General features: G+C 42.5%; 1 protein-coding gene across 5 annotated transcripts in view; it reads right to left on the reverse strand.

Moving 5' to 3' along the window:
- TMCC3 (transmembrane and coiled-coil domain family 3) overlaps nt 1-24,829 on the reverse strand; it is a 339,083-nt gene that overhangs the window by 169,558 nt on the left and 144,696 nt on the right. For 2 of the 5 annotated variants that reach the window (XM_077845838.1, XM_077845837.1), the window contains exon 2: nt 6,485-6,600. The exons of the other annotated variants lie outside the window; for them this stretch is intronic. In XM_077845838.1, the coding sequence (XP_077701964.1) occupies nt 6,485-6,493 (9 nt within the window). In that variant the 5' untranslated portion in view covers nt 6,494-6,600. The remainder of the gene's footprint in view (nt 1-6,484; nt 6,601-24,829) is intronic. 5 annotated transcript variants of the gene reach the window in all.

A 24,829-nucleotide genomic window follows, 5' to 3' on the forward strand; every position in this document is an offset into this window, starting at 1 on the left:
AGCGGGCCAAGATCGCCCCACGCAAAGCCTGCTTCGTAGCGAGAGCTGCCCACCCCGTGTAACGTATGGATGACCGTGCTGAGAAGGGGACGCAGAGGAGCTGCGGGCCGCTGGGCGGGAGACCGCGTGGCTGGGCGGAGCTGCGGCCCTTCCTGCTGCCCCCCTGTCGCCGGCGCATCCTACTGCACATCACTAGCCAGGGCAACGATCGAAATGCAGATTCCGAGGTCTGGTTTCTAAGGAATGCCTATTGCTTTCACATCATCGCAAAGTTACGAAATCGTGAGTGGAACCATCAGAAGTTGGGGACCGTCTATCCACTTGAGAAAGGGGGATCTATCCTAGGGTAGCTGGAGAGAACAAGGGATGGAGCTGAAGAGAAGGCCAGCACCAGACCATACAGGGCCCGGTAGGCCAGATGAGGGGATCCAGAATATATCACCAGGCCAACCAGAAACCCTGAATCAGTTCTAACCATGCGAGTCATGTGATCAGACTGTTATTATTATCTGTGGTTGTTTTGGGTCGTTCTGGCTGCAGTTGGGGTGGAACTGAAGAATCGGTTTCTTTCTGATATAACTAAATAGGTGAACATGCATAGGTACCACACCTACCCCCTCTTTTTTAATTAAAAAAGCCCCTATTATGTAGTGGGGTGCTCTGAGAAGTAGCATGTGTAGACAAAACTATTTTTATTCAAAACCAGACCATTAGCTGGTTTTGAAGCTTCCTGTGGCCAAGGGAAGATGTTACAATTCATACGTGGGGCAAAAGCATTCTTCGTTCTGTGAAGGAGCATTCTGGTCACGCAAATGTGAGTGGGAGGCCTACTGTCCTTGGGGAGCTCTGCAGCCCAGGAATACAATCCAGAAGACAACAGTCCAGACGTTATGTGTCCCTGTTACTAAGTTCCTCCACTGTGAGAAAGGCACATCTTTGCAGAAAGACGCTTTGCCTCTGCTCCTCACAGAGTTGTACCTTTTTGTGGAAAATACCATTCTGCAGCTGGAGGGGCCAGTAGATACAGAGGAAGGAGCGAGGCAGCCACTGCTCTAGTGCAGGCAAGAGGTGAAGTGTGCAGTGTTGAGAGAACATCTGAGAGCTGATAGTGTGACAGAAACAATGGGCCTGGGGTTCCCTGGATGTGATATGCTGAAGGGAGGGACGCTCCCAGGAGGATCCTGAGCAACTGGTTGGGTGGTGGTGCCATTTACTGAGACGTAGGACCTCAAAGGAGCCACAAGGTGCAAGGAGGAGCATGGGTATTGTCCGGTGACAAAACTAAAACAATTTAGCAACAAGCCTGATGCCTTTATTGGAGGGAAAACCATCCATGGACTGAAGGAGTGCAGCACCTCACAAGCTGTGGAGCACTCTTCCTGAGGGATCTTGGGCAAGAGCGAGTTCTCTCCAATGTTAGAAGAGATAACATGGAAACCGAATGATCGGTGAGGAGATCCAGGATTTCATTTCAGGGTCCTCTGTTTTGGGGCAAGGTAAACTAGCTAAAGCTGAGTAGGTTTATGACTGTTTTTTCTTGACAGTGAGATGTTTCTTAGTGCCAGCCACATTAAGGTTTAGATTCATGACGTGGACCAGGCCCCTGGTGCGGCCTCCATTTTATAAATCCCTATACACTAATTGACTTTATCAGCATACCTGGGCATACCGAGGGGCCACCAAGTATAGATGGAAGCAGAGAGATTGATAAAGGAGGCTGGAAGTCAGATGAGATGCAGGAGCCAAAGAGTCCAGTTTGGGAGCTGTGGGCACATAGACATTATCTGGTACCAAGTAGGGCTAGGAGAGAGAGCAGGAGCAGGGAACAGGGTCTGGGACAGACCCCGAGGGATGCTGGATGATTTAAACAGCCTCTCCTCTTGTTCTCTGCTTCTACCCTCACCTCAGTAGTCTATTCTCCACCCAGAAACCCCAGAGGTTATTTTAAAACTAATGTCATTGTTTTGCTCAAAACCCTACAATGGCTTCTAATTTCACTCAGAGTAAAAGCCAAGTCCTTACTGTGTCTGGAAAAGGCCACATGATCTGCCCTGCCCCTCTCCTAACTCTAAGCTACTTCTCTAACCTCACCTCTACCTCTACTATCCTCCCACTGGGCTCACACCACTCCAGCCATACTGGCTTTTTGCTGTTCCTCAAAAAGACCAACTACTCCCAAACTTCAGGGCCTTTGCACCAGCTGCTTCCTTTACCTGGAATGGTCTTCCTCTAGATCTTCTACATGTATTACTGTCTCACTTCCCTGAGGTTTCTAGTTGAATATCAGCCAATCAGAAGATCCAAATAGATATTTTTCAAAGAACACATCCAGATGGCCAACAGACACATGAAAAGATGCTCAACATCAGTTATGATCAGGGAAACGCAAATCAAAACCATAATGAGATATCAGTTCATACCTGTCAGAATGGCTAAAATCAACAACACGAGAAACAACAGCTGTTGGTGAGGATGTGGAGAAAGGGGGACCCTTGTGCACTTTTAGTGGGAATGCAAACCAGTGTGCCCACTGTGGAAACCAGTATGGAGTTTCACAAAAAGTTAAAAATAGAACTATCCTATGATCCAGCAATTGCACTAGTAGGTATTTACCCAAAGAATACAAAAGTACTAATTCAAAGGCATATATGTGCCCCGATATATAAAGCAGCACTATCTACAATAGCCAAATTATGGAAGCAGCCCAAGTGTCTGCCAATTGATGAATGGATAAGGGACACACACGCACGTGCACACACACACACACAGACACACACACAGGAATATTATTCAGCCATAAAAATGAATGAAATCTTGCCATTTACAACAACAGGGGGGTGACTGGGTGGCTCAGCTGATTAAGTGTCTGACTCTTGGTTTCTTCTCAGGTCATGATCTTGGGGTCATGAGATAAGAGCCCAGAGCGAGGCTCTGCACTTAACACGGAGTCTGCTTCAGATTCTCTCTCCCTCTCCCTCTGCCTCTCCTTCTCCCTCTGCTCACACTCTCCCTCAAATAAATAAATAAAAATAAAATATTTGCAATGACATGGATGGAGCTAGAGACTATTATGCTAAGCAAAATAAGTCAGGGAAAGACAAATAACTTTACAATCTCCCTCATATGTGGAATTTAAGAAAGAAAATAAAGGCTCAAAGAAAAAGACAAACCAAGAAACAGATTCTTAACTACAGAGAACGAAGGGTTCCCAGAAGGGAGGGGGGTGGAGGACAGGTAAAACAGGTAATGGGGATTAAGGAGTACACTGTCGTGGTGAGCCCTGGGTGATGAGTGGAAGTGCTGAAATCACGATATTGTACACCTGAAACTAATGTTATACTGTATGTTAACTGGAATTTAAATAAAAACTTTAAAAAAGAATAAATAAATAAATATCAGCCAATCAGTGAGGACTTCCCTGAGCACCTATCCTAAATTGCAATATCCACCTATCTTCCTTTCCCTGCCTTTGGGAACTTATTAATGCCTGTTTTATGTCCACTTGATGCATAGTTTATAATATTATATTTATATGTTAATACTACATTTATATTTAACATGTATCAATCATCACCTGGTATATTAATTCTTATAATTTCCCACCCCAAAATGTAGCTCCATGAGGACAGCAATTTGATTTTATTCACTGCCATATACATACCTAAAGCCAAGAAAGGTTTCCTGGTATGAGATATGCACTTGCTAAATTATTTGTGGAATAAATTCCAACATTTCATGATACCACAGAAGAAGAGCAAAAGGACCAAAGGTGTAGGAGACAAACTAGAAAATACAGTCACAGAAACCAAGGGGAAAACACGCTGATACAAACAATGGTTAGCATTTATTGTTGCTTATCACTGTAGCTCAGTGCTTATCACTGTGTTCACCCACTTCCCGCAAAATATCTCATTTAAACACTGCTATAATCTTACCAGGGAGGTGCCACCGTCACCTTCTAAATAATTTAGAGAAGCTAAGTAACTTTCCTAAGGTCACTATATATATACTACGTCTTGCTTAGAAAGGCATTGTATTGAGTTCTAAAAACTGTCCACTGAATTGGTTCACAGGGAGACCTTAATGCTGGTGACCTTAACAAAAACCTGGGCAATGTCCAAGCTGAAGAAAAGTGAGATACAGAAGGGAGGGGAGGAAATGAGGACAGGGAGGCAGCCAGCTCTCTCCAAAGCTGGCTTATGAAGAGGAGGATGGAGAGAGAGCTAGACCAGTGGTTCAAGGGAAAGAAGGTTCTATTTTAGGTGACAACGAAATAATTTGAATTTCTAAAACCCAACTCTTTTCAGAGTTTTGGTTAGCATATCTATGTGAGCAATCAGCATAGATAAGGTATTTGTTTTTCCCTGTTTCCTATTCCAAAGAAATTCAGATTTTGCTTATCATTTTGGTTTAAAAAAAAGACCCTACGTTATGCATAAAATTTGCTTTCCATATCCCAGAGGATGGAGAAATCTATAGAAAAGAAGATGTGTAATTGGGTCAACATAACAAAGAAACAAAAAGATGACCTACTCCAGTTCTCTTGGGAAGCTGAATCAGGGCTTTAGAAAAATCAATCAAGCCCCACTATTCTGTGACACTGATCTGGAGGCAGAAAACCTCGCTGGCTGCTCAGTCTGGGCTAACCACTGCTTGACACCTTGTGCAAGTCGCCCAAGCTCAGTGTCAGCATATTTATAATGCCTCTCTTGGTTCTGGGCCTGCTCAGATGAGGTGGAGCCAAGAAATGTGTTTTATACAAACGCAAGGTATTCCCAGGATTTCTTGTGATTGAAGGTGAGCGTTTAAACACACCTAGAACATACTCAGCCAAGAAGCCCTCTGTTTGGATATGTATACAAACATTCACCAGCGGATTCAAAGGAGAAAAAGATTCAGTGATTGCTTAACAATTCCACGTGTCATATATTTAAAATACCTGCATATTTGCTTTTTATTCCTGCAACTGGTGCTGTTGAAGCAAGTTCACTGTGATTCAGGTTAAGCCACACCCAAGCTTGGGGCAATGTCTACTCTGAAAAGTGACTGATTTTCAGTTTGCTCTGGATGTGACAAAGTAACAACTCTGTACCCAAGTCCTGCCACAGCTTAAATGCTTGTGCATTTACTAACCAAAGAAAAACCTGTAAGGCCAGTCTAATTATAGACCCGCCAAGCTTTGAGACTCTTCCTTAAACACTTCAGAATCCGGGCCTCACTTAGGGCAAGATCACACATGACTCCAGCCCTGTACCCATTCCCCAACTGAGCCCATTTCTTATGGAGACAAGGCCATGGCCTTCTCCAAACAAAGAAAACCATTAGGACTTCATTTTCAATTTTTTTTTAATGTTAAAACATTCAAGTCCCGCCCTTTAGCTATCCCTGTATATTACAAATATTGAAAATGTTGGAATGGGGGCGGAGGTGGTGGATTAAGTGTTACAGAGACCAAATGCATCAAGCGTCTCACTTATGTAACATTCTGGGCTCCAGGAACCTCTGAGTGGGAGGGAATCAATCCCACATCCAAGCAGACAGCAGCTAAAATCACCGCCTCAGCACAATTCTGGGCATCCTCTTCATCACTGCAGACTGAGACTGGGTCTCCTTCCTCTCCCAGTCCTGGACTGCCAATGACAGCAACAGCCAAACCACCTTGTCCTCTGGGCTGCCCGGGCCCCTGTGCCTGAGGGGAGAGTGGTGCTCTCAGGGCCTATGAAAGGGTTGAGAGCCATGTGGCCCCAGGAGTAATCCCTGTAGCCTCCATGGGGTGCCTGGGTGGCTCAGCTGGTGAAGCGTCTGCCTTCAGCTCAGGTCATGATCTCCAGGTCCTGGGATGGAGCCCCATGTAGGGCTCTCAGCTCAGTGGGGAGCCTGCTTCTCCCTCTGCCCTCCCACTGCTCATGTTCTCTCCCTGTCTCTCTCTCAAATGAATAAATAAAATCTTTATTTAAAAAAAAAAAAAAAAAGTTGTAATCCTGGTAGCCTCCTAAATCAGCCCTGGCCAGGACCCTAAGTATTACAAATGCAAAAACAAAAATAAAAAACAGAAACAACAACAACAACAACAAAACAGTGCAGTTCTTCTTTATTCTGGCTATTCACCCCCAAGGCTGAGGTGTGGACTGGGAGATTGGCTGGCATCAGGATCACCACTGGAGACCTTCTAGAAATTACCTCTTGACCAGTCTTTCCCTCCTCCCTTTCTGCAGCTCGCCCCACACTCTGTATGTCCGCCCTTCTGCATCACCCACCACTCCCTACACACACACCTGGCCTGCCCCATCTCTGCGTGGCAGGTTATGTTCCTGCTGGATGGAATCATCCACTCCTCTCTCACAGAAATTCCTCCCTTCTGGGACCAGATCAAATGCTTCTCAGAGAAGTCTTCCTCAATTACCAGAAGCAGTATCTCCTTCCTCCTGCCACAGATAATATTTTGGTTACAACAGTGATAAGAGCTGGTAATAAGATTGCTTACCGAGCACATTGGGATGGGAACCGTGTGAAACACTTTATAAATTTTATTTCATTTAATGCTTGCGATGACCTCCATGCGAATATGCTACTATTACTCCCTTTTGCAGGTGAGAAAACCTGTGTGGAGAAAGATAAAGTACTGTAAAAGGCAATGAGGGCCCTGGACTGGGGCCAGAGCAGTCTGACTCCAGAGCTCACTCTACCATATGCTGCCTTCGGGTCCCATCCGCTTCAGGAATTTCTGAGCTCGTAGTATATCCTTGGAAGTCCCATTATATTAACTCTGGGCTTAGCTCAAAGTGGGTCCTTGAATTTAAGCAAAACTAATGCGGGGTGGTCTTACACATTTCTAGACAGATCCCTGTGGCTGGTCTTTCCAGGCTTGCTCTCCCTCTCTATCCGTAATCCAGGAAAAAAGGCTTTACAACAGATCAAGAGAAGCAACTATAACCGGTCTTCCAAAGCTGAGAATCCAAGACCCAGGGAAGTAGGAGAAATCTGACCTACTTTCTAGAAGCACAGAAGGGGCCCACAGAACCCAGAGAACCACTGTCTCCTAATTTTGGTGACCAGGTGTCTGAGACATAAAAGAACTGCCTCTGTGCACATCAGATAGATCTCTTAGAATGATGAGTCCAGGTTGCAGGGGAGGGGGGGTGTCTTTTTTTTTTTTTAAGTAAGTTTATTATAAAGTTACGTGTGCTGCAGTCAGCATTTCTTCAGATTCTCTGAATTTTGGTCTCATGGAGAATCACAGATTCTTGCTGAGAGAACATAGCAGTATGGCTCAAAGGCTGAAAGCAGATGGATGGGCTCTGATGTTAAGTAGACATGGTGGGAATGAGACCCACAGGGAAGGGAAGTCTTCCTTGACCCTCTTAAGGTCCCTGGCTGGGTCTGAAAAGTAAACTGATGATGAAGTAGTTAAACCTGAGTACTTCTACCCTGAGGCTTGATGAAGAGAGAGGACAGTCATGGGGCAACGTGACAGGTCACGGAGTAGAAGGTCAGTGTAGTAACCTGGGGGAGATTTAGCAAGGCCTGTTTGTTAGGACTCTTCCAGGGTCCCCTTGTCTTCAGAGATAAAGATGCTTCTTTCCTCTGGGTATGGGAAGGGCTTCTCTCACAGAAGGTCTGACGACCTGTTTGGCGGACGGAGGTGTGGGGTGGGGGGGGGGTGGAGAGAGTTCAGAGTAACCTTCCTGCTTCTCCTGTGTTCTCCAACTGTTCAGCTTAAAATATTCAATTATGCCAAGGTGCCATATTGGGGGGTAGTGTCCTGAACCCCATCAGCTCCAACCCTGCCTCCAGGTTTGTGATGTGAAATTAGTTACTTAATGTCTGTGTGTCAGCCTCCTTGTCTGATAATGGAAATAACACCAGCTCTTACCCATTTGTAAGGTGACTGAAAGGACACAATGGGATGGATAATGCATATAAAGTGCCCAGTACAGTGCATCTGGTAAACGTCAGCTCTTATTTAACAATTACTACTATTAATATTACTAGAGCTATTGTTGGTTGTAATGTGTTTACAGGAGCAATTTTTTCATCTAAAAAAATCTTTTTTTAAAAGATTTTATTTATTTATTCATGAGAGAGAGAGAGAGAGAGAGGGGCAGAGACACAGGCAGAGGGAGAAGCAGGCTCCCTGCGGGGAGCTCGACGCAGGACCCAATCCCAGGACTCCAGGATCACACCCTGGGCCAAAGGCAGGCGCTGAACTGCTGAACCACCCAGAGATCCCCTCATCTGAAAAATTCTTTACCGAAGGGTACTGTTAGTGCTATTCTTTTCTGCCCGACAGAGCTAGAACACAGGCACCCACACCTCTGAACACGAGGGGTGAAGAGATGCGAACTGCAGAGGTACTAACAATCAAAGCTGCTTGGAACCTAGGATTGTGAGCTTCTCCTTTGCCCCACCCGTCCTTAATGTCCCCTACGGCTGCTGCCTTGGGTTCAGCTTGGGACGCCTAAGGTCCTTCATCTAAGATCTTAGACAGTTTTCCCCAGCCACTGACAAGGAGGACTCTCAAACCCGAGTGAACGTAACAATCAATTCAGGTGTCTAACAAATGCATATTCTTGGGCCCACTGCAGGATACTATGATTTAATAAAAAGTATCCCAGGTGATTCCAATACCAGTGGTCCTGGGAACCACACTCGGAAAAACAGGGCCAGCGATCAACATGTTAGATGTATCTATTGTGTGTGCGTTTATTTCCTGAATCAGAAAAAGACCGGAAGCCTTCTTCTAATTTTCTAACTCTACATCTGCATTATAAAAAAAACTAATGTTCGTTTGAAGCCTAATCCTTGGGTTCCACGGTAATGGGTATATAGTGGCATAAATTTTTTTTGGAAAAGATTTTACTTTTAAGTAATCTCTACACTCAACTTGGAGCTCAGACTTACAAATCCCGAGAAGAGTCACATGCTCCACCGACCAAGCCAGCCAGGTGCCCCTGGCATAATTTTCTTTAGATAGGCCAGGATCTGGACATAGCTCAAATTCTGGCAAGGAGGCCAGAGGCTTCGATTCCAATGACTACAGTCAGGATGATGCTGGTGATTACAAAGAACAAGATGCAGACATGGCTGCAGTCTCTGAAGTGGAGGGTGCTCACCGACCCTTCTAAAATTCTTTAGCATCTGATATGATCTATATCTGACATCTTCAAAGGCCTGGAACACAGGCTGTTAGGAGAGAATGCAGTTGCAAATGTGGGATCTGCTCCAGGACTAGCAGTCAGGACATTCCCTTCCGTTCACTCTCGTGACTAGAGGCAGCACACCACTTAAGACCAGGGAGACCACAAACTTCAGGGCCAGACTACCTGAGTTTCAAATCCCAGCTCCTAAACCCATTTCCATGTGACCCTGAGCAAGTTACTTAACCTCCCTGTGCCTTCATTTCTTCATCTATAAAATGGGATGTTGCAAGAATAAAGTCAGTTCACAGTAAGTGTTAGATGAGTTGTTATTATTGAATGGTTATGTGACCCAAACCAAGCCAATGACACACAATGCCAGAACTTTCACTGGAAAGGTTTCTGCTGGAGTTGCTAACGTGGTAAAAATGTAAGCTAAGAAATTGCTGTGGCCACTTGTGGAGAAAGTCTTCCTGATAATGGAGCTACCACAGAGGAGAGAGAGCTGAGAGATGGAGAAAGTGCATCTTGGATTTCATGCTATTTGAGACTGGAATCTAGTCTGTCTTGTGTGGGATCTTCCAATGACATGGGTTTTTAATTGCCCTTTTAATTTTTTGTTAAGATTTTGTTTATCTATTTATTTGAGAGAGAGAGAGAGAGAGAGAGAGAGACAAAGACAGTGTGAGCAAATAAGCAAGGGGTGCGAGTAGAAGGAGAGGGAGAAGGAGGCAACCTGCTGAGCAGGGACCTTGACATGGGGCTCGATCCTAGGATCATGATCTGAGCTGACGGCAGATATTTAACTGACTGAGCCACTCAGGCGCTCCTTAACTCCCCCTTTTAATGTGTGAGTCACTTTGAGTAGGTTTCTGTCACCTGCAAGCAAAAGAATTCTGACTTAGCTTTTTAAAGATATTCATATACCACATGCCATATACCATTCACCCATCTAACATGTACAATTAAAAGGTTTTTAGTATATTCACAGAGTTGTGCAACCATTGGTATAATGTAGGATTTTGATCCCAAACTCTTCAGAGACAGCTGAATAGATATGGCACATGGGTGGCAGTAGGGATGGGCAGGTGCAAATCTGCTTCTAAAACCATCACAATTTGAAAACTACTTTAAAAGTTGGAATCACCAAATTTATCAGTGTTGAAGTAGCTTAAAGCTGAGCGCCAGTATAATGTAAAAGGAATGAGCTAGCTGTTAGAACCCCTGGCTTCTTTTGAGGGAAATAAGAAACCCCCCCCCCAAAATAAATAAAATAAATACATAAAAAAGAGATGCCTGGGTGGTTCAGTGGTTGAGCGTCTGCTTTTGGCTCAGGGTGTGATTCCAGGGTCCTGGGATCAAGTCCTGAATCGGGCTCCCTACATGGAGCCTGCTTCTCCCTCTGCCTATGTCTCTGCCCCCCTCTCTCTGTATCTCTCATGAGTAAATAAATAAATAAATAAATAATAAAAATCTTTTTAAGAAAAAGAAAATCCCTATCCCCTTCACATGTTACAAACTACAGTTTTAGTCAAATCCCCTCATTTTTCATGGTAAAACTGAGGACCAGAGAGGCCAAGCCACATGCCCAACTTGACAGAGACACATTCAAAATACACATTCAATACACTGTTGGACACATTCAAAAATACAATTCAGTCTTCTGTGCTGTTGGTTTCAAGCAGTTCTCACTTTTTCTGCAGGATTTCATATTCGAGGCCCAGGTCAATCTCTTGAAATAGTTGGAGGTAAATAGAGACTTTATCATGCCAATTGAATACACTTTCATTCATTTAAGAAGTACACTGTGATGAGGGTCTTCCCTATATTTATGTTCAATTCTAGTGCATCCCTCTTCAGATAAGCTAGTATTCCACCTATAACCTAGAGGAAGGTTAGTATACTTTCCTTGAAGTGGCATATGATAGGGAATTTCAAAAATATTCTCTGGTGTTTAGTGCGTTAGGCAGATAGTAACAGATTTGCGAGTTCCTACATACATTCGTGTGATAACCTTGGTTTGCTGAATCAGGAGCTATAATTACAAAGAAGGATTGCTAGGGGTAAGATGAATGATGGCTAAGGGAATAACTCTACTCTTTAATAAAAATAAAGAGATTTGATAACCAAACTGGAAATTCAGAATAATTTCACTTCTAACAGCCCTCAAGGCTTCAGACAATTTAGCGAAGACATAAAGAACCTTCTAGCGCTTACTCATTACAAATCTGTGTATGTAGGCACATGAGAACTCTCTATAAAGGCTTTGGAAATTTTTAGAAACACACTTCCTGGAAGAACCTGAGTGGTTTGGATCTGGCTAACAAAATGTAATACAGTCTGGGGCAGGATGCATTGTACTGCATTCAAGGACAGAAAGGCATTTGCTTCATCTGGGATATCCTGTGAAAACACATTAAGAACACCAGGGAAATATCATCAGCAGGGATATTATTTGTGGTCATTGTTGTTTTTAATACATGGTTTTTCCTCTGGACAAAATAAGCTGAACCCTGTTAAGAGTACTGGATGTCTTATTTAAATTACGGGCAAGAAGTGGTAGAAATTTTTTTTTAAGACTTTTTTTAAGCATTCTCTACGCCCACTATGGGGCTTGAACTCCCAACCCCAAGATCAAGAGTCACATACTCTTCCGACTGAGGCAGCTGGGTGCCCCAAGAGGTGGTGGTAGGATTTTTATTTTTTTAATTTTATTTTTTTTAAAGATTTATTTATTTATTCATGAGAGACACAGACTGAGAGAGAGGCAGAGACACAGGCAGAGGCAGAAGCAGGCTCCCTGCAGGGGGCCTGACACAGGACTCAATCCTGGATCCCCGGATCACAACCTGAACCGAAGGCAGGCACCCAACCACTGAGCCACCCAGATGTCCCGGGTGGTAGGATTTTTAAACTGCATTTAGTCGTGAGGTCCTTGGATGGACTTCAAGGGGAAAATAGTGAAAAAGAGAAGAAAACCCATTTGTTCATAATGATACTACTACTATGATGACTTTGACGAGCTCTCATTTACTTTTCTCAGTGACCTGTCCGTTATCCTGAGGTCAACCCCTCTCCCTCTACTCTGAGTCCTAACCAGCCTTCCTTTTTTTTTTTTAAAGTTCCTCTTTTTTTTAAAAAAGATTTTATTTATTCATGAAAGACACAGAGAGGCAGAGACACAGGCAGAGGGAGAAGCAGACTCCCTGCGGGGAGCCTGATGGGGGACTCAATCTCAGGACCCGGGGATCACACCCTGAGCTGAAAAGGCAGACGCTCAACCTCTGAGCCACCCAGGTGCCCCCAGCCAGCCTTCCTATTCGAGTGCCTCCTGCCAACAATTCTCCCCTGTCCTTCCTACATCATCACATTTTCTCTCTCCATGCATTATTTCCAGGAGCACAGCAACGTACTGTTAATGTTCTCCATCCTTAAAAATCCCTCTCTCGACCTTGTTAACCTGTGTTACAACTAAACCAGCAATTGCACTGCTGGGGATTTACCCCAAAGATACTGATGTAGTGAAACGCCAGGACACTTGCATCCCAATGTTCATAGCAGCAACTTCCACAATAGCCAAACTGTGGAAGGAGTCACAATGTCCTTCTACAGATGAATGGATAGAGAAGATGTGGTCTATACATACAATGGAATGTTACTCAGCCATTAGAAACTACGAACACCCACCATTTGCTTCGATGTGGATGGAACTGGAGGGTATGATGCTGAGTGAAATAAGTCAATCGGAGAAGGACAATCATCATATGGTTTCACTCATATGTGGAATATGGGAAACAGTGAAAAGGATTATAAGGGAGAGGAGGGGAACTGAGTGGGAAAAATTAGAGAGGGAGACAAACCATGAGAGACTCCTAACTCTGGGAGTTAGGAAGGGGAGGTAGGCAGGGGGATGGGGTAACTTGGGGACAGGTACTGAGGAGGGCACTTGATGGGATGAGCACTGGGTGTTACACTATATGTTGGCAAATTGAATTTAAACTTAAAAAGTGTAAAACAAAACAAATCTTGTCAGTCATGCTCAAAACCCTTTAATGGCTCCCATCTCACTCAGAGAAAAGCTAAAATCCTACAGAGACCTACACAGTCAGACCTCACCTCCTACCTTCCCCTTCTGAGCTCCAGCCAAGCTGAAATGACCTTCCCTAGAATATACACCAGGCATACTTTCTCAGGGCTTCGGGTTTGCTGTTCCCTCTGCCCAGGATGCTCTCCCCCACGATATCTAAACTCCATCTCTTCATGTCTTTAACCAAACATCACCTTTTCAGTGACGCTTTCCTTGGCCTCCCTGAGTAAAGCTGCATTGCAACCACATCCAGATTCTCCCTCTTTCTCTACCCTGCTTTATTTTACTTCTTAGCACTTGTTGCTTTGTAACAAATCATACAATCTGCTTACTTAAGTTTATTGTTTGTCTCCCCCAGCATTCACCATTCTGTAAAAGCACGACTTTTTGTCTGCTTTGCTTGCTGTTGAATGTATCCCCAGAACCGCAGCGTTTGGTACATAGTAGGTGCTCAATAACTACCAGTTGAATAAATGAATGATTAAAGATATGGAAAGAAAAAAGATACACATAATGTCTTATAATTTCAGAGTTTTCACAATCATGCTTATTTATGATTCTTCTATAACCCTTGCTTTATAGTGTTCTGAAACAAACAGGGACCCTTGTTTTATCATGTAAACACATCTGTCTGTCTTTCAAATAGAATTTGACTTGGGAATGCAAAGAGTTAAAATCCTAGAGTATCATTAGCAACTCACTGAGTCTCTTTCTCTGCTTTCCTTCTGGTTTATACTAAATTCAGTATGGAGGGAGGAGGCCTCTGTGTCCATCCTGGGAGGACTTCAGAAAAGAATACTGGGCAACAGAAAGCAGCATTCAGAGCTCAGACCTGACACCCATTCAGAAGCTACGGGGAAAAATTAGGAGCTGGAGAGAGAACGCAGACTGATTCGTATTGCCCAAGACTGTGGTTCTGTGGGCCAGGAGCACCTGGGGGCCTGACAGAGCGTCCAAGGATCAGAAGAGGAGGAGCAACGCACGACAGAATATAAAGAGTTCAGCAGTGATTAAAAGTCAAAGCCAGACCAGAACCACAACAGGACAGAGATTCCAAAACGGGCAGACAGTCTGCTCTGGAATAAGAAAGACCCGCGTTGGAGGCCGGCCCACCCCCTGGGGGCCCTGGGACACAGTTCTCAGGGCGCTGAGGGATTCGGCCCAAAGCCCAGAGCACCGTCTGGCAAAGGTGGGGCTTGTGGACCATTAGCTGCTCCCCCAGAGTCCAGCTCGCCCTGACGCACCGAGTGTGCACTGAGCAACTACCGCTTCAGTGAGCACACGTGTGACTCAGGAGGAGCGACTGCTCCGCGCCAGCTGGCCTGCGCGCTCTCCCTGGACCCGGCCCTCTCACGCCTGCTCACCCCACTCCCGGAGTCACCTTCCCACTTAGTGTTGTTGTCCCCGCTCCCCCATGGAGCCGAGTCCGTGATGTCAATCCCCGCCCCAGCAGCCAAACAATAATTTCCAACTAAAAACACGGCCTTGGCCATTGCCTCAGGGAGCCGGGGAGCAAGGAGGCACCACGCCAAGGCCCTGTGCGTTCAGTACTCCAGTACTCGGGCTCACACAATGGTTTAGCACGTTTCTGTTTTCCTCCTCTGGAGGAAAGCTGGTTTCCAAGAAGGATTTCCCCTCTTTGTGTTCCCTCTTTGTTCACAGCTTTAGTGTTTGCTTTTGCTTTTTATCTTTGCAATAATTCTTGCGGTTTCAAGAATCTGAAGAGATTCTGGACTAGAGTCCCTCACCCTTCCCTGAAAATCTCTCTGGTTCATGCCAAAGGGGGCTGACACATTTTCCTTTCACATCACAAAGAAGTCATGTGAACAAACTTGGTATTTGTTTAAGGATTTTTTTCCCCTACGTCTTCAGTCAAGGTTTTGTGTGACAAGAAGTTCAGGTCAATGGAATTTCTGGATTCCTGGAGAGAGGGTTCCGGATGGCATGGGCTGCAAACCCGCTGATCCATTTAGAAGTCCGGCAGGGTGGAGGAGGTGGAGGGCCTCTTTGCCTGGAAGCGAACAGCTGTGCCCCCACAAAGCAGGTGGGGGGCTGACCTCCAGGACTCGTTCATCCACGGCAGGGGGATGCGGGCTGAGGCTTCCAGAGTTTCTGGAGCAGCAGCAGGAGCGACACACTGAGGGCACCTCCAGCAGAATATGATCTCCACGAATCAAGGAGGCTTCTTTTTGCTTTGTTCACTATGTTCTCAGCATCTAGCTCTATGTGCAAGTTATGACTGGTATTCAGTAAATATTTGTGGAACGAATGAATGAATGAGGTAAGAATTCTCTTGATTAAGAAGTTTTGAAAAAGTTTAAAACCTGCTGTTGTCACATTTAATTTTCCAAGAAAATATCTGTAATTCTATGGAAATCCCAGTTTGATGTGGCCTGGAGAATAAAACAAGACCAAAGCTTTTCTTTTTTTTTTTTTGCCATCTATGACAAACCAAAAAAGGGACTTCAGGCAAAAATCATGGGGCCTAGTGTGGCCAAATATGGTACCAGGTAGGAGGTGAAAACCTAATAACAACTCAGGGTCATGAGTTCGAGCCTATTAGGCATAGAGCTTACTTTAAAAAAAAAAAGATGCATACATAGAGCTATATCAATGTGAATTATTATGCATGTGTACACAGAGATATATAGAGTTACAACTTACTGAGTACTTGCCTCATGCCACACACTATTTTCTTACTTGAGCTACAGTTGACATACAGTATTTTATTACTTTTAGATGTGTCAGACACTAACTTATCCCGTACTACTAAGGCAATTTCCATTTTACAGATGCAGAAATTGAGTTTCTGAGAAGTTAAAAAAAATGATTGAATACAAGGAAACCTTAAAAATAAGGTGATTCTTCCTTTGCCCACTGAAAATTACTTCCTTCCTAAGATACACACGTACACACATGAACACACACCACATCTTTATTCATTCTATCGATGGACATTTAGGTTGCTTCCCTATCTTGGCTGTTGTAAGTAATCCTGCAATTAAGAGAGGGGGGCATATATCTTTTCCAATTAGTCTTTTATTTTCTTTGAATAAATACTCATGGTGTGATTACTAGATTATGGGGTAGTTCTATTTTTAATTTTTGGAGAATCCACACTGTTTTCCACAGTGGTTGCACCAGTTTGCATTCCCACCAACAGTGTATGAGGGCTCCTCTTTCTCCACATCCTCACCAACATGTTATTTCTTTTTGTCTTTAGCCATTCTGACAGGTGTGAGGTGAGATCTCACTATGGTTTTGATTTGCATTTCCCTGATGATGAGTGATGTTGAGCATCTTTGCATGTGTCTGCTCGCCATCCATTCAGATCCTCTGCCCTTTTTAAAATCAGATTTGTTTTTCTGGTGTTGAGTTCTGTAAGTTCTTTATGTGTTTTGGACATTAATCCCTTATCAGATGTATCATTTGTGAATAGCTCATTTCCCATTTTGTAGGTTGCTTTTTCATTTTGTTGATTGTTTCCTTTGCTATTCAAAAGCTTTTTATTTTGGTATAGTCCTAATAGTTTATTTTTGCTTTTGTTTCCTTTCTTGAGGAGACATATTCATAAATATACTGCTATGGCCAATGTCAGAGAAATTACTGCCTATGTTTTCTTTTAGGCATTTTACGGTTTCAGATCTCATATTTAGGTCTTTAATCCATTTTTAGTTCATTTTTGTATCTGGTGTAAGAAAGTGATCCAGTTTCATTCTTTTGCATGTAGCTGTCCAGTTTTCCCAGCACCAATGTGGAAGAGACTGTCTTTCTCCCGTTGCATACTCATTCCTGTTTCATCTAGATTGATTGACCATAGAGGTGTGGGTTTGTTTCTAGACTCTATTCTGTTCCACTGGTCTATGTGTCTGTTTGTGCTTATACCATGCTATTATGATTACTAAAGCTTTAGAGCCTAGCTTAAAATCCGGGAACATAAATACCTCCAGATTTTTTTTTCTCCCCTCAGGGCTAGAGTTTCTTTAACCAGTAATTGTTAGATAGGAAAACTTGGGTTTGGAGGCCACAGATGAGATTTCATTTGTTGAATTTGAATCAGAAACACAGACACTGAATCTAAGGCTACACCAAAGAATATGAGAATAAATAGATTAAAGGAAGAAATCTAAGACCCATAATATTTTTCTTCCAGGGAGATGAATAATGTATAATCAGATGTCTATTAATACTTTTTATTTGATTCCATATACATATATCAAATGTCTTCATCATTGCTAGAGCCACTTTTTGAGTAAACGAACAGTTTTCTGGAGTCTGTTTACTATGCCTATTATGTTTCCTCAGTAGAAACACACATGAATACAAACACAGCCCCCTCTTCCACCATGTTGTTTAAATAGTTGCATATTATCACAGGATATTTATCCATTCTCAGAATTGAACACTGGATTGTTTCCAAATGCTCAGTGTTCACAAGGGCACTAAAATAAACACCCTTATAGATAAACCTGTACATAAGTTCTTAATGATTTCTATAGGACATCGCTATGTCAAAAGTGTCAACGGTCAAAACCTTATTCCTAAAGTGGGTTTTTTTTTTAGGATTAAAAAAAATTTTTTTTAAGTATAGTCTACTCCCCATCATGGGGCTCAAACTCAGGACTCCAAGATCAAGAGTTGCATGCTTTACCAACTGAACCAACCAGGTGTCCCCTAAACCCTGCCTAAGGTTTTTTTTAATCCACACTGACAAACTCTCCAGAAAGATTTTATCTGTCAGCATACTCTGTAGTAAGGTAAATGTTTCATTATGTTTTTCTGGTATCATCCTTGCTACATTTGTCAGAGTTTGGCTTTAGCACTCAATATACTTTCTAAAACAAACAAACAAACAAACAAACAAACAAACATTTTTATTTAAGTATAATATATAAGAAGCTAGGTAGGTCAAGCTCATAATCTAAAGCATGCAATCAAAAAAATAAAAATAAAAAAAATAAAGCATGCAATCTGAACAATTTTTATATAGGTATATCTCTGTAACACCATCCATATCAAAATATAAGAAATTTTCAACTTCTAGGATGCCTGGGTGGCTCAGTCAGTTGAGCATCTGATTCATGGTTTCAGCTCAGGTCGTGATCTCAGGGTTGTAGGACCAAGCCCTATATCAGTCTCCATGCTCAGCATGGAGTCTGTTTAAGATTCTCCCTCCCTTTACCTGCTCCTCCCACTTGTGCTCTCTCTCTAAATAAATAAATCTTCAAAACAACAAAAATAAAGAAATTTTCGACTCCCCAGAAGGTTTCATTACAAGTCTTCTAAATCAATACCTCCCTAACCCCATTCCAGCATAAAAGGCATAATCTTTTTTTTTTTTTTTCTTTTAATTTCTCTCACCATGGGCAACCTGGGTGGTTCAGCGGTTTAGCGTCGCTTTCAGCCTAGGGTGTGATCCTGGAGACCCAGGATCAAGTCCCACATTGGGCTCCCTGCATGGAGCCTGCTTCTCCCTCTACTTGTGTCTCTGCCTCTTTCTCTCTCTCTCTCTCTCTCTCTCTCTCTGTGTCTCTCATGAATAAATAAATAAAATCTTTAAAAAAAAAATTATCTCACCATCAGTTCATTTTACCTGTCCCTGAACTTCATACAGGTACTCTTTTTGTGTCTGGCTTCTTTTACCCAACATAATATCTTTGAGATTCACCTATAGTTTTGCATGTGTCATTAGCTCATTATTTTATTTTATTTTTTAAAATTTATTTGAGAGAGAAAGTGCATGAGTGGGGACAAGGGCAGGGAGAGGGACAAGCAGACTCTGTGCTGAGGGCACAGCTCAATGTTGGTCTTGATCTCACCACCCAGAGATCATGATCCCAGCCAAAAAGAAGAGTTGGCCACTCAACCAATGAACCACCCAGGCGCCCCTAGCTCATTATTTTAATAATCAGTTCACTGCTTTTATTGCTGTGAAGTATTTCACTATATGAGTGAACCACAACTTATTTTATCCATTTCCCTGTTGATGCCTATTTGTTATTAGTTTGGAGCCTTTATGAAGAAGGGTGCTATAAATACCCTTCTACATGTCTTTTTGGTGGATATATGTATACACTCATTTTTCTTGCATATAGACCTAAGAACTGTTGTTCGTGGGATAGGTATTTTTATGGCTTCAGTGGAAACTGCCAGTTATTCAAAATCAACGACTTAATTTACATTCTCACGAGTGAGGTGTGAGTTCCGGTTATTCTACATGGTTACCAACATATTGTCTGAACCTTAAGGCTCTTGGTAGATATGTCATGCAGAGCTTTTACATGTTCAATTTATATTTCAGTAATTTATTCTGGGTTTCACCTGTAGTACACAGAGTACAATAACAAAGAGGACAGTTAATTCCAAGTGGTTGATTCCTGGTAGAAAGTGTCCCAATTATCATCCTGGTCAGCATGTTTCAGACTACCTAACACACAAAAAGATGGGAGAATAATCCCTATGGCCTTTCAAGTCAAGCCATTTACCTCCAAGATGAACCACTAAGATGGATAGTCCACAATATGCCACAGAGTCAGCAATCTAAAATCAAGGGCACTCTTGGGGCACTCGGCTGGCTCAATTGGTAGAGCATGTGACTCTTGATCTCAGCGTTCTGAGTTTGAGCCTCAGGCTGGGTATGGAGATTACTTAAAATCTTAAAAAAAAAAAAAGCTAAGGGCAGTTTTATCTAAAATCTAAACAGCATAAGAGATTCATATTTAATTACTAATGCATATTATACTCATATTAAAACTTCCCATCTCCATGAGAAATCTCAAAAACTGTGCAGACTAAGGGAAGCCACATCTGCCTCTGAGAAGGATGTATTCTTATATTCATTTATGTAAGTGAACTGAGGTGTTTTTTTTTTATATAAATTTTTATTTATTTATGATAGTCACACAGAGAGAGGGAGAGAGGGAGAGAGAGGCAGAGACACAAGCAGAGGGAGAAGCAGGCTCCATGCACCGGGAGCCCGACGTGGGATTCGATTCCGGGACTCCAGGATCGCTCCCTGGGCCAAAGGCAGGCGCCAAACCGCTGCGCCACCCAGGGATCCCGTGAACTGAGTTTTTTAAGAGGATGGCTCGTGCAATAGTGAATCGGCTTCAAAAGCTAGGTAGAAGTACCAACTGTCATCCTTTTTTGTCTTCCAACTAAATCACTGTCAGAGACTTTCCACATGTGCATTCATAAAAAGCAATTTGTGACTACCTGGTGGATCCAGCCATCTGTTCAACAGCTGGAGCTAAGAATGTCTGAATCTGTACAACCACCAGGAAGTGTGATCTTGGTGTGCAATGCAGTTGTCTCACCATTTCCTAGTCATGCCTAAGGATCTCAGCAGCGCTGATTATCTTCCACCTGCCCCTCAGGATTGCTCTGCTTGCTCTGGGAACCCTCGGAGATGCATTGCATCTAGGGGCTTCTAGCTGGGCTTACCCCTGGAGAAACTGGGAGGGGACGGGAAGGGAGAAAGGAGTGAGGCTGAGTATTCATCTCTTCATTTTCCTTGTCTGTGTCTCGCTGGCTGCATTCCTTAACCAAAAGTCACAAGTATGGTCAGGCAACTCCTTCCACATGGTGTCTTATCCCTGGGTTCTGGTAACTACTCCCTCTCTCTTCGGGTCTAAGGCTAGAGTCAGCACTTCTGCTACCCACCTGAAGTAGTCCTACTCTATCTCCTGAATTGTCTCTCCTCTTTTGTAAGGAGGTTCTTTATACATTTTTTTTAAAGTAGGTTCCATGCTCAATGTGGAGCCCAACACAGGGCTCAAGCTCACAACCCTGAGATCAAGACCTGAGCTGAGATCAAGAGTTAGATGCTTGGGTGCCTGGGTGGCCCAGTCAGTTAAGCATCTGCCTTCAGCTCAGGTCATGATCCCAAGGTCTTTAAAAAAGAATAATTAACCCTTATAACAGTCTTCTGAAGTAGATGTCATTTTCCTCATTTTAAAGATGAGAAAACTGAGGCCTCATGAGTTATGTCACAAAGAGGCAGAAAAGAAATCAGTTCTTGACAGGGGATAAAAAAGGCTATAGTGATTTGCTCTCTGTGCTTTCTATGTAAGTAGAAATTCTTCTATGAGCCATAATTTCCAAAAGATAACTAATGTGTTGGTCAACTGAAATGTAAATACACACATAATATGCATACACAACACATGCACATAGACATACTAAAAACCAGAATAAAAACCATGGTATCTTTACCTAATAAGTACCCTTGATTTTTTTGAGTCCTTGATCAATAAAATACCCTATGCTTACCGAATGCAACTACTGAGTGCACTTGCACTAAAAGATTTGGTTGATGCCTTCTTAAAATATTCTGTGAAGAGCTATGGCACCAGATATCTTGGATCTTTAATTGAGGATAAAAGTGTCTTTGGGGAGTTAAAGGGAGTCTATGATTTTATGACCATGTAAGAGAAAAACACTTACGTAAAAAGAAATGCCATTCTTTAAAATGGATCTTCTCATTGTTCAATACAACATTTAATTAACCTGAAAGAAGTCTGACTACTTCCTTTGTTTCACATTTTTTTTACACCATATACATTTAGGATCTTAAAATCTCCTGCCACTTTACATATATACCTTATTTCTATTAAAGGCCAATAATAAAACATTTAAGAATCTTCTGCTATACTTTTTAAAATAAATTGATTTTTTTAAAGCAAAGAAATTGGGGTGGCTCAGCTGGTTCAGCATCCAACTCTTGATTTCAGTTCAGGTCATGATCTCAGGGTCATGGTACTGAGTCCTGTGTCGAGGTCTGAATTCAGTGTGGAATCTGCTTGTCCCTCTCCCTCCGCTCCTCCCACTGCTCACATGTACACTCTCTCACTCTCTTAAATATATAAATATATAAATACATAAATAAATAACATCTTTAAAAAAAAAAAGGAAAAACAATTCATCTGAATCCTGTCTGACACCAGATCTGTATGCATTCTATCATCACCAGGTTACACTCCCCTTTAGCTGCCTACCCTGGGCCGGGTTTCACAACCCATGTAAGATATACTACTTATGTGACCATGGCCCTCACGCCCTTCTCCCCAGCTGAATGATAGAAGAGAGTCCTCTTTCTAGTTGATTCTCAGAATGCCTCCTAACATGCTACCTCAACCAGCCACTAATTATCAATCAGAGTAGACCTGTGAGGTGAAACTCATTTGTCAGCCCTGCAGGAAAACATTACTTCAGGTGAATAGGACAAAATCAGATTTAACAAAGAATGTGTGCTCCATAGATCAGGAACTTTGTTTTGTTCACTCCTAGTTTTCAGGGCCTAGTAAAATGTCTAGTACATAGAAGGCACTCAGTAAATATTTGTTGAATGGATGAAGGAAGGAAGGAAAGGAAAAAAAGGAAGGAAGTTGTGATCTATAGCACCAGTACCATGCCTTCAGGAAATTTATAGAAAATGAAGACAGACGAAAGAAGAACATAAACAACCCTAATGCAAAACAGCCTAAGACAGGTACCATAAAAGCTTTGTGGGTCAAATGAGAAAAGAGAGTAAATTGTTCTGAGTAACACAGCATTTAAAAAGAAATATGGTAATGCTTTCAAGCATCTATGTCCAGGCAGATACACTGATGGGCCTCCTTTAATAAGCAGATGAAAATATTTACAATTAGTAACACCATTTGCCTTACACTGTTTATAATTTAATAAATAAATCTCTTCTTGGGGCACCTGGGTGGCTCAGTCAGTTAAGCACCTGACTTCACTTCAGGTCATGATCTCCGGGTCCTGGGATGGAGCCCCTTGGAGGGCTCCCTGCCCAGCTTGGAATCTGCTTTTCCCTCTTTCTCTCCCTTTGCCCCTCCCCCTGCTCCTGTATGTGTGCACCTGCGCAAGTGCACGCATTCTGTTCCTCTCAAATAAATAAATTTTTTTAAAAATAAAATAAATAAATAAACAGATCTCTTCTTTTTGGAGTGAGCATACAGGACTTTCAACTCAAAATCTGAGTAGGTGAGTCTGAATGAATGAGAGCTTGAAGTATTTTAATATGAGCCCCAAAGGCAATCACATGTCATCCCCTTCTCACTGAAACCTATCAGATTTATAGGATCTGATAAAGATCCTCTCTTATATAGAGTCTTTCTTCGCCTTTCACCCTAACACGGACATATCTTTAATTTTCTAATTGTAAAATTCATATATATATATATATATATATATATATATATATACACACACACACACACACACACACACACTTGTTCTAAAAAGTTTCCAAAATATGAAAGTCCAGAAAGTAGAGGGCACAGGGCACCTGGCTGGCTCAGTCAGAAGGGCATGTGACTCCTGATCTCAGGGTTGTAAGTTCAAAGCCCATGTTGGGTACAGCGATTACTTAAATAAATAAAGTTTTAAAAAAAAGAAAAAAAAGAATGTAAGTCGAGGGCGGAAAGCAAGCCATTTCCTCTCCCCCAATCATTCAACTCTTACCCCACCCAAATGACAACAGGGTCAGCAAACTATGGCCTGTGGGCCAGATCTGGCCTGTTGCTTGTTTTTGTACAGCTTGGAAGCTAAAAATGGTTTTTATATTTTTAAATGGTTGAAAAAAAATCAAAAGAAAAATATTTTGTGGCATGTGAAAATTTAATGAAATTCAGTTTTCAATGTCCATAAAGTTTTATTGGCACATGGCCATGTCCATTTGTTTATGCATCGTCTGTGGCTGCTTTCTCACCAGAGTTGCAGACTAAGTAGCAACCCTGCTCTAACACAGTCGATCCTGTCAGCCTTTCTGAAAAACCCCTTTTTCTAACTCATTCTCTTTTATCCATCCACCTATAGGCCAAATTATTCGATGGAATGCCTCCTGTTTGTCAACCTGCCTATTTTATTCAGGTACACCACAGCATCTTAAGTTTTCACAAGCCAAACACCTATCCAACAGGCATCTCACCACCAGTCATAACCGTATTAAGTTTCTCAAAGGTCTTTTACCTCCGCTATACTATACATTCAAGAGCAGTTCTTCCCCTCCTTGCTTATCTTATAGAGAGTACAAGCATATCCGCACAAACTAGAAATGGCTGAGGTGCAATGGGAACAATGATCCCATGACTTTCCTTTGGAGTAAACACACCACCCTAGTAATCAATCACTCTCCAACTTGGCCTGTCAGGCCTCATGGAACACACCCTATGTAATTGTGCTGTCTTGTTGGGAAAATATTTGCCAAGCAAATGTCTTGTGTGAGTGGGGAGCTCCAAAGAAAACTGTTAGATGATATTCTTTTGCCCTTTTAGCTAATGTGAGGAACTAACTTTAGACTGTGTAGCTCTTTTACCTAATTTCCAGTGACTCATAGATTCATATACAGTCTGATTTTACATTGATTCAGCTTCTGCAATTATTCTGATGGAGCTTTGTTGACACTCTACCAACAAATGTGTTTTTTCTTAGAAGACTCCAATTTAGTCAGTAAGTGCATACTAATGTGGGTGGTCTTTGGTAATTGGCTTTAGTGAGGACAGAGAAAAAACATCTTTATGCAAGACTGGTTTCTGGGACTGAATTTCAGGGCTGGTTTGAATTAAGAGTTACATTTTCCCTAGAGGAGACTTCCTGT

Source organism: Canis aureus, chromosome 13, assembly GCF_053574225.1.
Source record: "Canis aureus isolate CA01 chromosome 13, VMU_Caureus_v.1.0, whole genome shotgun sequence".
NCBI classification, from domain to species: Eukaryota; Metazoa; Chordata; class Mammalia; order Carnivora; family Canidae; genus Canis; species Canis aureus.